The 11,969-nt window shown below is 65.2% G+C and overlaps 1 protein-coding gene across 2 annotated transcripts; it reads left to right on the plus strand.

Moving 5' to 3' along the window:
• The first annotated feature begins 1,949 nt into the window (after nt 1–1,949).
• On the plus strand, nt 1,950–11,610 carry DDX56 (DEAD-box helicase 56). 2 transcript variants are annotated; one of them, XM_074939891.1, is made up of 14 exons: nt 1,950–2,030; nt 3,746–3,907; nt 4,400–4,560; nt 5,819–5,989; nt 6,438–6,528; nt 6,806–7,050; nt 7,208–7,327; nt 7,769–7,882; nt 8,506–8,600; nt 8,883–8,956; nt 9,354–9,443; nt 9,794–9,928; nt 10,409–10,509; nt 11,203–11,610. In XM_074939891.1, exons 1-14 carry the CDS (start codon nt 1,977–1,979, stop codon nt 11,264–11,266), a joined length of 1,677 nt encoding a protein of 558 aa, XP_074795992.1. In that variant the 5' UTR covers nt 1,950–1,976; the 3' UTR covers nt 11,267–11,610. The 2 variants fall into 2 exon arrangements, with proteins under 2 accessions (XP_074795992.1, XP_074795993.1); XM_074939892.1 differs by having other exon boundaries at nt 9,823–9,928; nt 11,203–11,608.
• The last annotated feature ends 359 nt before the right edge of the window (nt 11,611–11,969 follow it).

The raw sequence follows: 11,969 nt of genomic DNA on the forward strand, positions 1-11,969 counted from the left end.
CCGTGCACGTCGGCGGAAGCACTCTATGTAGAAGTCCAGTCTGCTGTTTCGACCTTCAGGAGGAGTCCACCTAGAATCCTTCTTTTTGTAATGTTGGTAGGGAGGCCTCTGTGGATTAGTATGTTGTTCAGAGGTATTTTGGAAATATTCCTTGAGTTGGAGACGTTGAAAATAGGATTCTAGGTCACCACAGAACTGTATCATGTTCATGGGGGTGGAGGGCAGAAGGAGAGGCCCCGAGATAGGACAGCTGCTTCTGCTGGGCTGAGAGTATAGTTGGATAGGTTAACAATATTGCTGGGTGGGTTGAGGGGACCATTGCTGTGGCCCCTTGTGGCATGTAGTAGTTTAGAAAGTTTAGTGTCCTTTTTCTTTTGTAGAGAAGCAAAGTGTGTGTTGTAAATGGCTTGTCTAGTTTTAGTAAAGTCCAGCCACGAGGAAGTTTGTGTGGAAGGTTGGTTTTTTATGAGAGTATCCAGTTTTGAGAGCTCATTCTTAATCTTTCCCTGTTTGCTGTAGAGGATGTTGATCAGGTGATTCCGCAGTTTCTTTGAGAGCGTGTGGCACAAGCTGTCAGCATAATCTGTGTGGTATGTAGGGGGGTGGGGTGGGAGGAGGTGTTGTTTCATGGTCTCTGTGTATGTAATGTCTTCTGCAGTTTCCACAGTATGCATCCGATGAAGTGAGCTGTAGCTCACGAAAGCTCATGCTCAAATAAATTGGTTAGTCTCTAAGGTGCCACAAGTCCTCCTTTTCTTTTCAATGAATAGGATAATTAACCACTAGAACAATTTCCTAAGGGTCATGGTGCATTCTCCATCACCGGCAACGTTTAAATCCAGACTGGATGTGTTTCTACAAGATCTGCTCTACTTCAAACAGGAATTAATTCGGGGTAGTTTTAGGGCCTGGGTTATGCGGGGGTCAGCCTAGCTGCTCACATTGGTTCCTTCTGGCCTTGAAATCTACAAAGCAGTGGGGGGCCCTGATCTCTAATGGCATTTGGGTACTGCCACGAAACAAGTAAACTAGTTGTAAAATGGCCTGGATCCACCTGGAGTCAGCCCCTGGTGCCTAAGAACCATGAGTCTGGCCCCAGCTTAACCAAAAGAACCAACTCTGAGCATTTTTCTTCGCCCTCATATCTCTGAGCCGTTAGGCAAGGCATTTCCCAGTTTTTCTCTACCAACGTGGCTGGTAGAAACGTACTCACACAATCACCTGACTCCATGAGCAGGTGCTTTACTAAACATCAGGTATCACCAGACTGCTGAGAGTTGACAACACTGGAGTGAGGAGTGGCTGTGCTGGAACTAGCCTCGGGGGTGGGGGCAGCTGGGTTGGAGCCGGGTGTTGGAACAGACCCCCGAGGAGCAGCTAAGGTGGAGCTGGGTGTTGGAACCAGCCCTGGGGGAATGGCTGGGGTGGAGCCGGGCGTCAGAACCAGCCACCATCCTGTGGTTTCTCCCTGGGCGGGCCCTTGCTTGCAGCAATGCCTTTGATGCCACCCCAGCCAGCTGTGTTTGGGGGTGGAACCCAGCATCCCTGGATCTCAAAGCCTGAGCCAAAGGGTCATTAATGGCCCTTTTGCCTCCTGAGCCCTGCTCTGGGGACTGAGGCCAAGAAGGGCCAAGCCCTACTATCCCAGTGCTGGGAGGGGAGGAGGGTCTAGTGGTTAGAGTGGGGGGGGCTGGGAGCCGGGACTCCTGGGTTCTCTCCCTGGCTCTGGGAGGGGAGTGGGGGCCAGGGGTCAGAGCAGGAGGCTCCCCCTCCTTGGCCATGGGCTCTCCAAAGCTCTGCTCCTGCCCCCTCCCCCAGGCTCCGCCCCCCGGGGTGCAGGACTCTCTTCCTGCCTAGGGGGCAGCAGACGGAAGGGGAGGGCGCGCTAGTCTCGTGGCTGCGCCTTTATGGTGCTTCCGCAGGGCGAGCGGCGCATGCGCTCTGAGTCGGGGGCGGGCGGGCCGCGCCGGCTGGAGATGGAGCCTGAGTCGAGCTTCGCGCACATGGGGCTGGACGGGCGGCTGCTGCAGGTACCGCCCCCGGGCCGGGGAGAGAACCCAGGAGTCCCGGCTCCCAACTCCCCCCCGCCCCTAACCACTCGAGTCCCCCAGGATCCCGCCCCCGGGCCGGGGAGAGAACCCAGGAGTCCCGGCTCCCACCCCCCCCCGCACCCCCGGCTCTAACCACTCGAGTCCCCCAGGATCCCGCCCCCGGGCCGGGGAGAGAACCCAGGAGTCCCGGCTCCCAACCCCCCCCGCACCCCCGGCTCTAACCACTCGAGTCCCCCAGGATCCCGCCCCCGGGCCGCGCAGAGAACCCAGGAGTCCCGGCTCCCAACTCCCCCCCGCCCCCCCGGCTCTAACCACTCGAGTCCCCCAGGATCCCGCCCCCGGGCCGCGCAGAGAACCCAGGAGTCCCGGCTCCCAACTCCCCCCCGCCCCTAACCACTCGAGTCCCCCAGGATCCCGCCCCCGGGCCGGGGAGAGAACCCAGGAGTCCCGGCTCCCAACCCCCCCCCGCACCCCCGGCTCTAACCACTCGAGTCCCCCAGGATCCCGCCCCCGGGCCGGGGAGAGAACCCAGGAGTCCCGGCTCCCAACCCCCCTCCGCCCCCCCCGGCTCTAACCACTCGAGTCCCCCAGGATCCCGCCCCCGGGCCGCGCAGAGAACCCAGGAGTCCCGGCTCCCAACTCCCCCCCGCCCCCCCGGCTCTAAGCACTCGAGTCCCCCAGGATCCCGCCCCCGGGCCGGGGAGAGAACCCAGGAGTCCCGGCTCCCAACCCCCCCCCCGCCCCCCCGGCTCTAACCACTCGAGTCCCCCAGGATCCCGCCCCCGGGCCGCGCAGAGAACCCAGGAGTCCCGGCTCCCAACTCCCCCCCCCGGCTCTAAGCACTCGAGTCCCCCAGGATCCCGCCCCCGGGCCGGGGAGAGAACCCAGGAGTCCCGGCTCCCAACTCCCCCCCGCCCCCCCGGCTCTAACCACTCGAGTCCCCCAGGATCCCGCCCCCGGGCCGGGGAGAGAATCCAGGAGTCCCGGCTCCCACCCCCCCCCCGCACCCCCGGCTCTAACCACTCGAGTCCCCCAGGATCCCGCCCCCGGGCCGGGGAGAGAACCCAGGAGTCCCGGCTCCCAACCCCCCCCGCACCCCCGGCTCTAACCACTCGAGTCCCCCAGGATCCCGCCCCCGGGCCGCGCAGAGAACCCAGGAGTCCCGGCTCCCAACTCCCCCCCCGGCTCTAAGCACTCAAGTCCCCCAGGATCCCGCCCCCGGGCCGGGGAGAGAACCCAGGAGTCCTGGCTCTAACCACTCGAGTCCCCCAGGATCCCGCCCCCGGGCCGGGGAGAGAACCCAGGAGTCCTGGCTCCCAACCCCCCCCCGCCCCCCCCCCCCGGCTCTAACCACTTGAGTCCCCCAGGATCCCGCCCCCGGGCCGGGGAGAGAACCCAGGAGTCCCGGCTCCCAGCCCTCCCCCACTCTAACCACTAGACCCTCTTCCCCTTTCGTGTGATCTCGGCTGCCAGCCGCTGGCCTTGGCAGGTGGCGGAGACCCCAAGACTTGGGCATAGAGTTTGGTTACTCGCGTGCCGTCAACCCCTAGTGGGGAGAACCCAGGGCACCGAGTGCTCTAGTCGCAGCCCACCGAGGGGCTGGAAGGGCCCTGCAGCGCCACCCCTCCTTGTGCCCCAGATGTTTTGGCTGCTCTCTGGGGTCCCTACCAGGCTCCCTCCATCCCTCCCTACAGGCCATTGCTGAGCTGGGCTGGGCCAAGCCCACGCTGATCCAGGAGAAGGCCATTCCGCTGGCCCTGGAGGGCAAAGACCTGCTAGCCCGGGCTAGGACAGGCTCTGGGAAGACGGCCGCCTATGCCATCCCCCTCATCCAGCACTTGCTCCAAGTGAAGATGGTACGTCTGCCTCTCGGGGGTAGGGCTCCCTTCTCGGGACTGTCTCCGAGCCAGGGGCCAGCCAGCCCCACACTGCACTGGGTCCTGATCCTGTTAGGAACCCCACTGGCTTGGGCAGTGGGACCCTGAGTCCCTGGGGGAGCAGCTGGGGCCCTTCTGCCTCTCAGCCCACATGGGCCCCCTTTGCTGCTTATGCCAAGGTGCCCCGAGTGGAGGGATGGGGGGCCCAAGTGCATCGGATCAGAACCTGGCTCTCTAGCAGCCTTGGGGCCCTCTCAAGCCTCAACGCAGTTGTTGTGTAACAGGAGACAGTAGCTCCTAGGAGGGCTGCCCTGGAATGGCTCAAGGCAGTGTCCATCTCTGGGGCACAGGCATTGTATTTTCTCCAGCGCGATAACCTGGGACATCCCACTGAGCACATGGCAGGCCGTGGGCACCGGGGTATGGCAGCAGGTGCCCAGCTGGCTTCTGACCCTGCCCCTTATCCTCCAGTCCCCCTTGGTGACAGAGCAGGCCGTGCGCGCGCTGGTCCTGGTGCCCACCAAGGAGCTGGGCCAGCAGGTGCTGCAGATGATCCGGCAGCTGATGGCGTACTGCTCCCGTGATGTCCGTGTCGCCGACATCTCCGGGCAGGTGGACATGTCTGCCCAGAGGTGAGAGCCCCGGGGAGAAGGGGCAGGCTGGGGCGGATGGGAGGGGGAAGGGAGTGGGGTTGGGGGGCCTGGTGCCCACCCATATCAGTGGTCCAAGCTGCCTGCTCCCTGGGAGCAGCCTGTGCCCTGAGTGCCAGTCACTTGTGGGACCCGATGCACCCCAGGTCCACCATGGAGCCAACGGGCTGGCTGGCTTGGAGCATATCTGGGGATACACGACGGGGAGCTATTGTCCCCTCCCAACCCCAGGGGCCCTGCTGCCCTGGAGAGACTAGACGGCCCACGTGAGCCAGTGGCAATGCGTCAGACAGGGGCCCCGCTGTGGGCAGCTGCTCTCCATGTGGTTTGGCCCTTTCCTGCCCTGATGTGGGTGCTTCCCTTCCCTTCCCCCTGGGCAGGAGCCCTGGGAGCTCTGTAGGCTCACGGACTCCCCATGAAGGGGTTTCGGGGACACCTCCCTGGTCGGGGGTAGGGGCTCTGCGGTGCGGTGACTAGCTAAGCCCGGCTGTGATCAGAGCCAGGCTGGCTACCGGGACCAGCATGGACCTGGCTGGGCCAGCCCAGGCTATCGACCAGCTCCACTTGGGGTGGGACCCGGGGCTGGGAGCACAGCCTCTCTGCTCAGTGAGGATCACTGGCCAGCAGCTCCTGAGAGCGGAGCCCCTGGGGCAGTTACCCCATTCTCACCCCCCCACCCACCCACCTCCACCCCCAGCTGGTAGACGCTGCCAGTGCCTGGGGCCTCTTCTGCTCCGGCCCCTCCTGCTCTCTGACCAGCTGTGGGGAACAGGCCCTAGGAGCTGTGTCATCCTTGGGGAAAGGAGCGGGGCCGGTCGGGCTCCCTGCGAACCCAGGCAGATGCTGTCCCAGTTGCACTGGAATCCTGGGCTACAAGGTTTTCTTTGCAACTGTAAGAGGTAGAGCCCGGGGGCGTGTGTGTGCGGGGGCCTGGCCTGGGGGCGTGTGTGCCCAGGCTGGCTCTTGGCTGCACTCTGGGGAATGCTGTTGTACTAGAACCCTGCAGGCAGGCAGCGAGATAAAGTGGTTGGGGTAGGGGACAAGGAGCAGGACTCCTGGGTTTTTTTCCTGGCTGTCCCAGACTTGCTGTGTGACCGTTTCCTCCCGGTTACCTCCCGGGGGTAGTTCCATTCCCTCCCGCCCTCGTAGGAGGTGCTGGCAATCACTGTGTACCTGGCCTGGTGGTGACCCCCAGCCCCGCGTGGCCCAGCCCCTCACGCTCGCTCTGTGCCCCTGGTAGGCCCATCCTGATGGAGAAGCCGGACGTGGTGGTGGGGACGCCGTCGCGGGTCCTGGCTCATCTGCAGGGCCACAGCCTGAGCCTGCGCCACTCCCTGGAGGTGCTGGTCCTGGACGAGGCTGACCTACTCTTCTCCTTTGGCTTTGAGGAGGATCTGAAGAGCCTGTTGTGGTGAGCTGCTAGGGCTGGCCAGCCTGCCCCCAGCCTGAGCCAGGGGGCCCAGGGGAGTGGATGTGCTCTGTGGGGTTGGGGGTCCTCGGGAGTGGGTGTGTTCTGGGGGCGGGGGGTCCCTGGGGAACGGATGTGATCTGGGGGATGGGGGGGTCCCAGTGAGTGGGGTTGATTGGGGGGGGCTGTGGGGAGGGAAATTTGCTTTGCTGCCTGTTGGCTGAGGGTCTGTACTGCCTACAAGGCCCAGCCAAGGCTCCCTTGTCCTGGCTAAGGCTCAAGGCCAGGAGACAGCGACTGCTGTTGTAGGGAGGGGGAGGTTCAGGCCCCTCTTGTGTGGGCTGTGAACAGAGGCCTTGGCAGCAGGGTGGCCAGCCCCTCCTGAAGCCCGTAGGGGGTGTCACTCTGGGGCCGGGAGGAGGCTCTGAGCTGGTCTCTGGTTCCTTGGCAGCCACTTCCCCAAGATCTACCAGAGCTTCCTGATGTCGGCCACCTTCAGCGAGGAGGTGCAGGCGCTGAAGGAGCTGGTGCTACACAACCCAGTAAGGGGGACCCGGGGGTGGCTCGGCTGGCCTGGCGCCAGGCCGGTTCAGCGTCTTCCCCCATTGCCTTGGGCAGCTCTGCTCTGCGGCCTGGCTGCTGCACAAGGGGTTAAATCCCTATGGGGGGCAGGGGGCTCCTCACTCAACCATCCTGGCCTGTTATCCTGCGGGTCTGTGGGATGGGGGGGGGTAAGATCCCCCACTGCTGCGTGAGGGCTGGGCCCCCTCCCCAAGGGGCAGGGTTTGGGCTGAGCGCTAAACCTTGCCCCGCCCGCAGGTGACCCTGAAGCTGCGGGAGTCCCAGCTGCCGGAGGCAGCCCAGCTGTGCCAGTACCAGATCCGCTGCGCGACTGAGGAGGACAAGTTCCTGCTGCTCTACGCACTGCTCAAGCTGGGGCTGGTGCGGGGCAAGGCCATCCTCTTCGTCAGCACTGTGGAGCGCGGCTACCGCCTCAAGCTCTTCCTGGAGCAGTTCAGCATCCCGGCCTGCGTGCTCAACGCAGAGCTGCCCGTGCAGTCCCGGTGAGGGGGCGGGGGGGAGTCGGGAGGGGAGGGGAGGGGAGGCCCATGCAGCCCTGGGGGATTGGGAGTGAGCCCTGGGGAGGGGCAGCCCACTGTGGCAGGATAGATCAGGGGTTGGTCCCTGCGGCTCTCACTGGCGCCTTTGCTTGGACTCCAGGTGCCACATCATCAGCCAGTTCAACCGGGGCTTCTACGACTACATCGTCGCCACTGACGAGCAGGTGCTGGCGGAGCCTGCAGTCCGGGCCAGGAGGAAGAAGGGCGCCAAGTCAGAGAAGTAAGGACCCGTCAGGACCCCTGGGCTGGCCAGCACTGGCAACAGAGACCAGACTCTTGGTCCGTGTCCATGGTAGCCAGGCCCGGCAGCAACAGCCTCTGTCACCAGCAGGGGGCATCTGACTGTGCCGTGCTGCCCCTGCCTTATTCCGAGCTCTGCCCCCCAGCTCTGCCAGGGCCCCTCACTCCCAGCCCTCTGCCATCCAGCCCCACCCCCAGCTCTGCCAGTACCCCTTGCTCCTGACCCGCAGCTCCCTGCCATCCCAGCCCACCCCCAGCTCTGCCGGGGCCCCTCGCTCCCCGCGATCCCGGCCCTGCCCTGGAGGAAGAGCTCTAGGGAGCTGTCTAGCGGGCTGTTCTCCTGGGTCTCTGGTTGGGCAGGCTGGGGCTTGGGCTGGTGGGTTGGCTGTGCCCTGAGGTGCCCCTTCCCCTTCCCTTGCAGGGGCAAAGACCCAGAGTACGGCGTGGCACGGGGCATCGACTTCCAGAATGTTGCCACAGTCATCAACTTTGACCCGCCCGCCTCGGTTGAGTCCTACATCCACCGGGCCGGCAGGTAGGGTCTCGGGCTGAGGGGAGGGGTGGGAGGTTCTGCTCTGGTCCGTATTGGCTGGTAGCGCCCAGCTACCTGGCTGTGGAGCCCCAGGGTGTCCCCAAGGGGCACTCTCCCACAGCTGGGCCTCCTGCCAGAGGCACCAGGCTGGGCTTCTCTGGCTCTTCCTGTGGTGCCCACGTGTGTAGGGCACCTGGGTGGCACTGAGCTCACTGGGGCCGCACTAGCCCCAGCCCCCAAGTCAGGGTGTTCTGTCTCTAGGCTCTCGGGTCAGGTGGGGCTGGGGGAGACAGCAAGGGGGCCCAGGGATCTGGGAGCCGGTGCTGAGGCCTCTTGAAATCCCTAGGGCTGTCTCCTGCGACCCAGGCCCTGCCCCGTCCCATCGGCGAGGCCAGTACACCTGCCTAACTGGGCCCAGTCCGGGACAGGTCCAGCCTAGCCAGTGCTATGGAGAGGGCACAGCCCTGGCCTTGGTACCTCCCACGTGGGTCCCTGTCCCTGGGGCTGATTGCCTACCCATGGGGCAGGGCGGTAGGGCCCTTCTGCGCAGTGGGGCAGGCGGGAGCTGTTGGGTCCTAGGCCTGGCAGGAGAACCCCCCCGACGTTCTCCCCTCTGCCCCCTGCAGGACAGCCCGCGCTGACAACCCTGGCACAGCCCTGACTTTCGTGACACACCCAGAGTGCCCCTTGCTGGCCGAGATCGAGGAGGCTCTTGCAGGAGGTCAGTGAGCTCTGGGGCTGAGGCCCGATGAGGGGTGGGGAGATCGGGGCACGCAGCTCGACTGGCTGCCCAGCTGGGAAAGGGTTTGAGCTGCCATTCTTGGGGACAGGCACGGCTACCAGGTGGGGGCTGGGTGGGGGGGGCATCTCCCTGTATCTACCACACCGGCTGAGTCCTGCCCCAGCCCCTCCCCCGCTCCCCAGGGTGTCGGGGGCTGTGGGTCCCCTCCTGGGCCATGGTGCCAGGGTCCCTGGCCCTGACAGGCCCCCTCTGTCCCCACAGAGAGCACCGAGCCCGTGCTGCGCCCCTACCAGTTCCGGATGGAGGAAGTCGAGGGGCTCCGCTACAGATGCCGGGTCAGTGGAGGGGGGCGGGCGGGCAGGAGAGGGGCACGGGCAGAGAGACCAGCTCAAAACAGGGCCCAGCCTGCCAAGTAGCCGGGGGCTGGGCGGGAAACACCCCTTCCCTCCCCCTGCCTCCCCCCACACCTGGGGGACCCTCCCCATATCAGCGCCGGGGAAGGGACAGTGGGGCCCAAGGCAGCTTGGCCAGAGCAGGGGGGCTTGGAGCAGGTGCCAGGGGTTGGGGGAGTTGCCAGGGCCCATGGGGTTGGCACAGCTACACCCCAACTCCAGCCTTGAAGTCCCACCAGAGGGCGGGAGCCATGGGGAGAAGGGTGGGTGAAGGAGCAGGCGTTGGGATCTGGGGGAGCTGTCTGTGCAGGGGGCTCTGACCTCCCCCCCTTCTCCCCAGGACGCCATGCGCTCTGTCACCAAGCAGGCCATCAAGGAGGCGCGGCTGCGGGAGATCAAGGAGGAGCTACTCAACTCGGAAAAGCTGAAGGTGGGTGGGTGGGGTTGGGAATGAAGCAGAATGTGGCCCCTCCCTCTGCAGGGAGTGAACCCACTGCTCTGAGGGGTCGGCTCCCCAGTGTGCACAGACGGGCTGGCTGCAGTGGGGTGTGCCTAGGCATGGCCTTGTCTCTATCCTGGGGGGTGGGCACTTAGCCCCATATTGAGTGGGGTGGGGTAAGCTGCAGGGGGTGGGGGGGCAGGGAACCCCTGGGGTGGGGTGAGCTGCAGGGGGTGGGGGGGCAGGGAACCCCTGGGGGGCACTGACTCCTGTGACAGGCTCTGGGCGGGGTGCACTGAACCCTGGGGCGGGCAGTTCAGAGGGGCCCTGTGTCTCTGCAGCTGGGTCTAGACTCAGTGTGTCCCCGCAGACGTACTTTGAGGACAATCCCCACGACCTGCGGCTGCTGCGCCACGACCGGCCCCTGCACCCAGCCATCATCAAACCGCACCTGCGCAACGTTCCCGAGTACCTGGGTCAGTGCCGCCCGCTGCGGGCTTGCCCAGGCCTGGGGCTGGCTGTTCTCACAGGTTCCCAGCCGGGGGAAGAGGGGAGCAGGGACAGGGGCACTTCTGGGATCCCTTGTTGCTTCTCTAGTGCCTTTCACCCAGCATGATCCCAAAGGTCCTCCAGACCCTTTATAGGGACCCCTTGCCCTGGTTGTATAGCGACCCCTTACCCAGCTCCGCTGGGGTGGGGCATGGGAGCTGGTTATAAAGGGACCCGTCATCGAGATGCAGCCCATCTGGGGTGGGGCGCGAGGGCTGTTAGCCCCAGGGCACAGTCTCCTGCCAGTTTGGGGCAGGACTGGGGGGGGCCTGGCCCTGCAGCAGGGATATCCAGGCTGTAGGGTTCCCCCAGCTCCGTCCTGGCCTCGCTGGATGGGGCAGGGAGTTCCAAGTTCAGGGCCCAGCCAGCCTCAGCCGCCGTTCCTGACCTGTCTTCTCTGCTGGCAGTGCCCCCCACCCTGCGTGCCATCGCCCAGCCCCTGCTCAACAAGCGCAAACGACGGAAACACTTGGCCCCCAGCAGCAGCCGACCCAGGGGGGGCTTCCAGGTGGGTGTCCGGGCTGGGCTCCTCCCCGAGCCCAAGAGCACTGGGGGCGGCCGTGTCGGGAGAGTGTGAGGGTGCGCAAGGGGAACTCCGAGCCCTGCCCCGGGACTGGAGGGAGGGATTGGCCACAGCAGTGCCAGTCTGAGGTGGGATGGAGCTTTGCAGTGCCCCTTCCCGCTGCATGGGAGCTGGGGGCACCCTGCCTGCTGCCCTCAACAGGCACTGCCCTGTATGCTGGGGGTGATGGCTGGAGGGGCAGTTTCCCACAGGGCCCCCAGCATGGAGTCGAGGCCAAGGCAGAGCCCCACGGGCCCAGGAGTGGGAGGGGCTGTGATGGTGCCCACCCAGCCCGAGAGGGCCTTATCCTTGGGGCTCGGTTCCTGGCACCGCCATGTGCTGGGCATGGGGACCCACATTGTAGCAGGTGGAGGAGTATTCGGGGGGGGGGGTCCCCAAGGCAGCAGGAGATTCTGGGAGCCAGTGGGTCCTAACAGCCCAAGTTCTTCTTGATCCAGGGAGGCAGAGCTGCCTCCAGCCAGCAGGGGTCACCGGGGAGCCAGCCCCACTGCATTGCCTGGGAATGGGGCCCCAATGCAGGGGACGCAGCCAGTGGTGGGAGGGAGGTGGAGCCCCCCTCTCCCCCCCCCCCCCCCGACTCCTAGCTGCTGTCCCTAACCCCCCCTGCTTCTCTCCTAGGCCCAGGGGGGGCGCAACCCTCTGCGGAGCTTCCGGTACATGGGGAGGAGACCCCGGCACCTAGCCAGCAAAGGGGAGACATCCTGAGCCGTGGGCCCCCGTCAGTGACAGCACCTGGCTGGACTCAGAACAGACAATGTCCTGTGTGGCTGGGGCCGATGCCCCCGCTGGGCCGAGAGGAGACACGTGCTCCCCCTGCGCCCCTGCCTGGCTCCGCTCTCCGAACAGGGATCTTCTGGGGCACCTGTGGCTGGGCGTGGGCATCTTCTACTGCTGGCGTCAGCCACATCCCGGTGCCAGCCCCCGGGAGCCTGAGTCTGGCTGTGGGGAAAGGGGGCTGGGGCCGAAGGGTTGCGGACGGCAGCTGACCCCAGTAAAGCTCAATGCTGGCTCCACTTGGCTGGTTCTCTCTCTTGGGGCTGGGCCACCCACTGCTCCCATGGAGGCACCAGCCAGGGAACAGCTGGGGGTTGCTCTGAGCAGCATGGAGGAGGGGAAACTGCTCTGTCCCCTCGCCCCCGGCCTGCTCTGGCTGGGATGCTGGGATGGCGGGGGCTGGATGTGTCTTTTGCGGGGGTGTCTCGCCAGGCCTGGCGCAGTGCTGGCCTCTCTGCCCAGCTGAGAGTGCCCATGCTCATCCCATGGCTGCTATGCTGCCATAGAGGGTGGAACCATGTCTGGAAAGCCCAGCCTGGGTGGTCTTTTCCACGGCCAGCAGAACCCCTGCTCCTCCTGGTACTGGGAGGTGCCGAGCGAGGGAGGGTGTT

Source organism: Natator depressus, chromosome 26 (assembly GCF_965152275.1).
Source record: "Natator depressus isolate rNatDep1 chromosome 26, rNatDep2.hap1, whole genome shotgun sequence".
NCBI lineage: Eukaryota > Metazoa > Chordata > Testudines > Cheloniidae > Natator > Natator depressus.

Bases quoted from the DNA above. Each gene is read 5' to 3' on its own strand.
- DDX56 (XM_074939891.1), top strand. From the start codon at position 1,977: ATGGAGCCTGAGTCGAGCTTCGCGCACATGGGGCTGGACGGGCGGCTG. The intron at 3,908-4,399 runs GTACGTCTGCCT...CTTATCCTCCAG, and splicing joins ACTTGCTCCAAGTGAAGATG to TCCCCCTTGGTGACAGAGCA. The intron at 7,328-7,768 runs GTAAGGACCCGT...CTTCCCTTGCAG, and splicing joins AAGGGCGCCAAGTCAGAGAA to GGGCAAAGACCCAGAGTACG.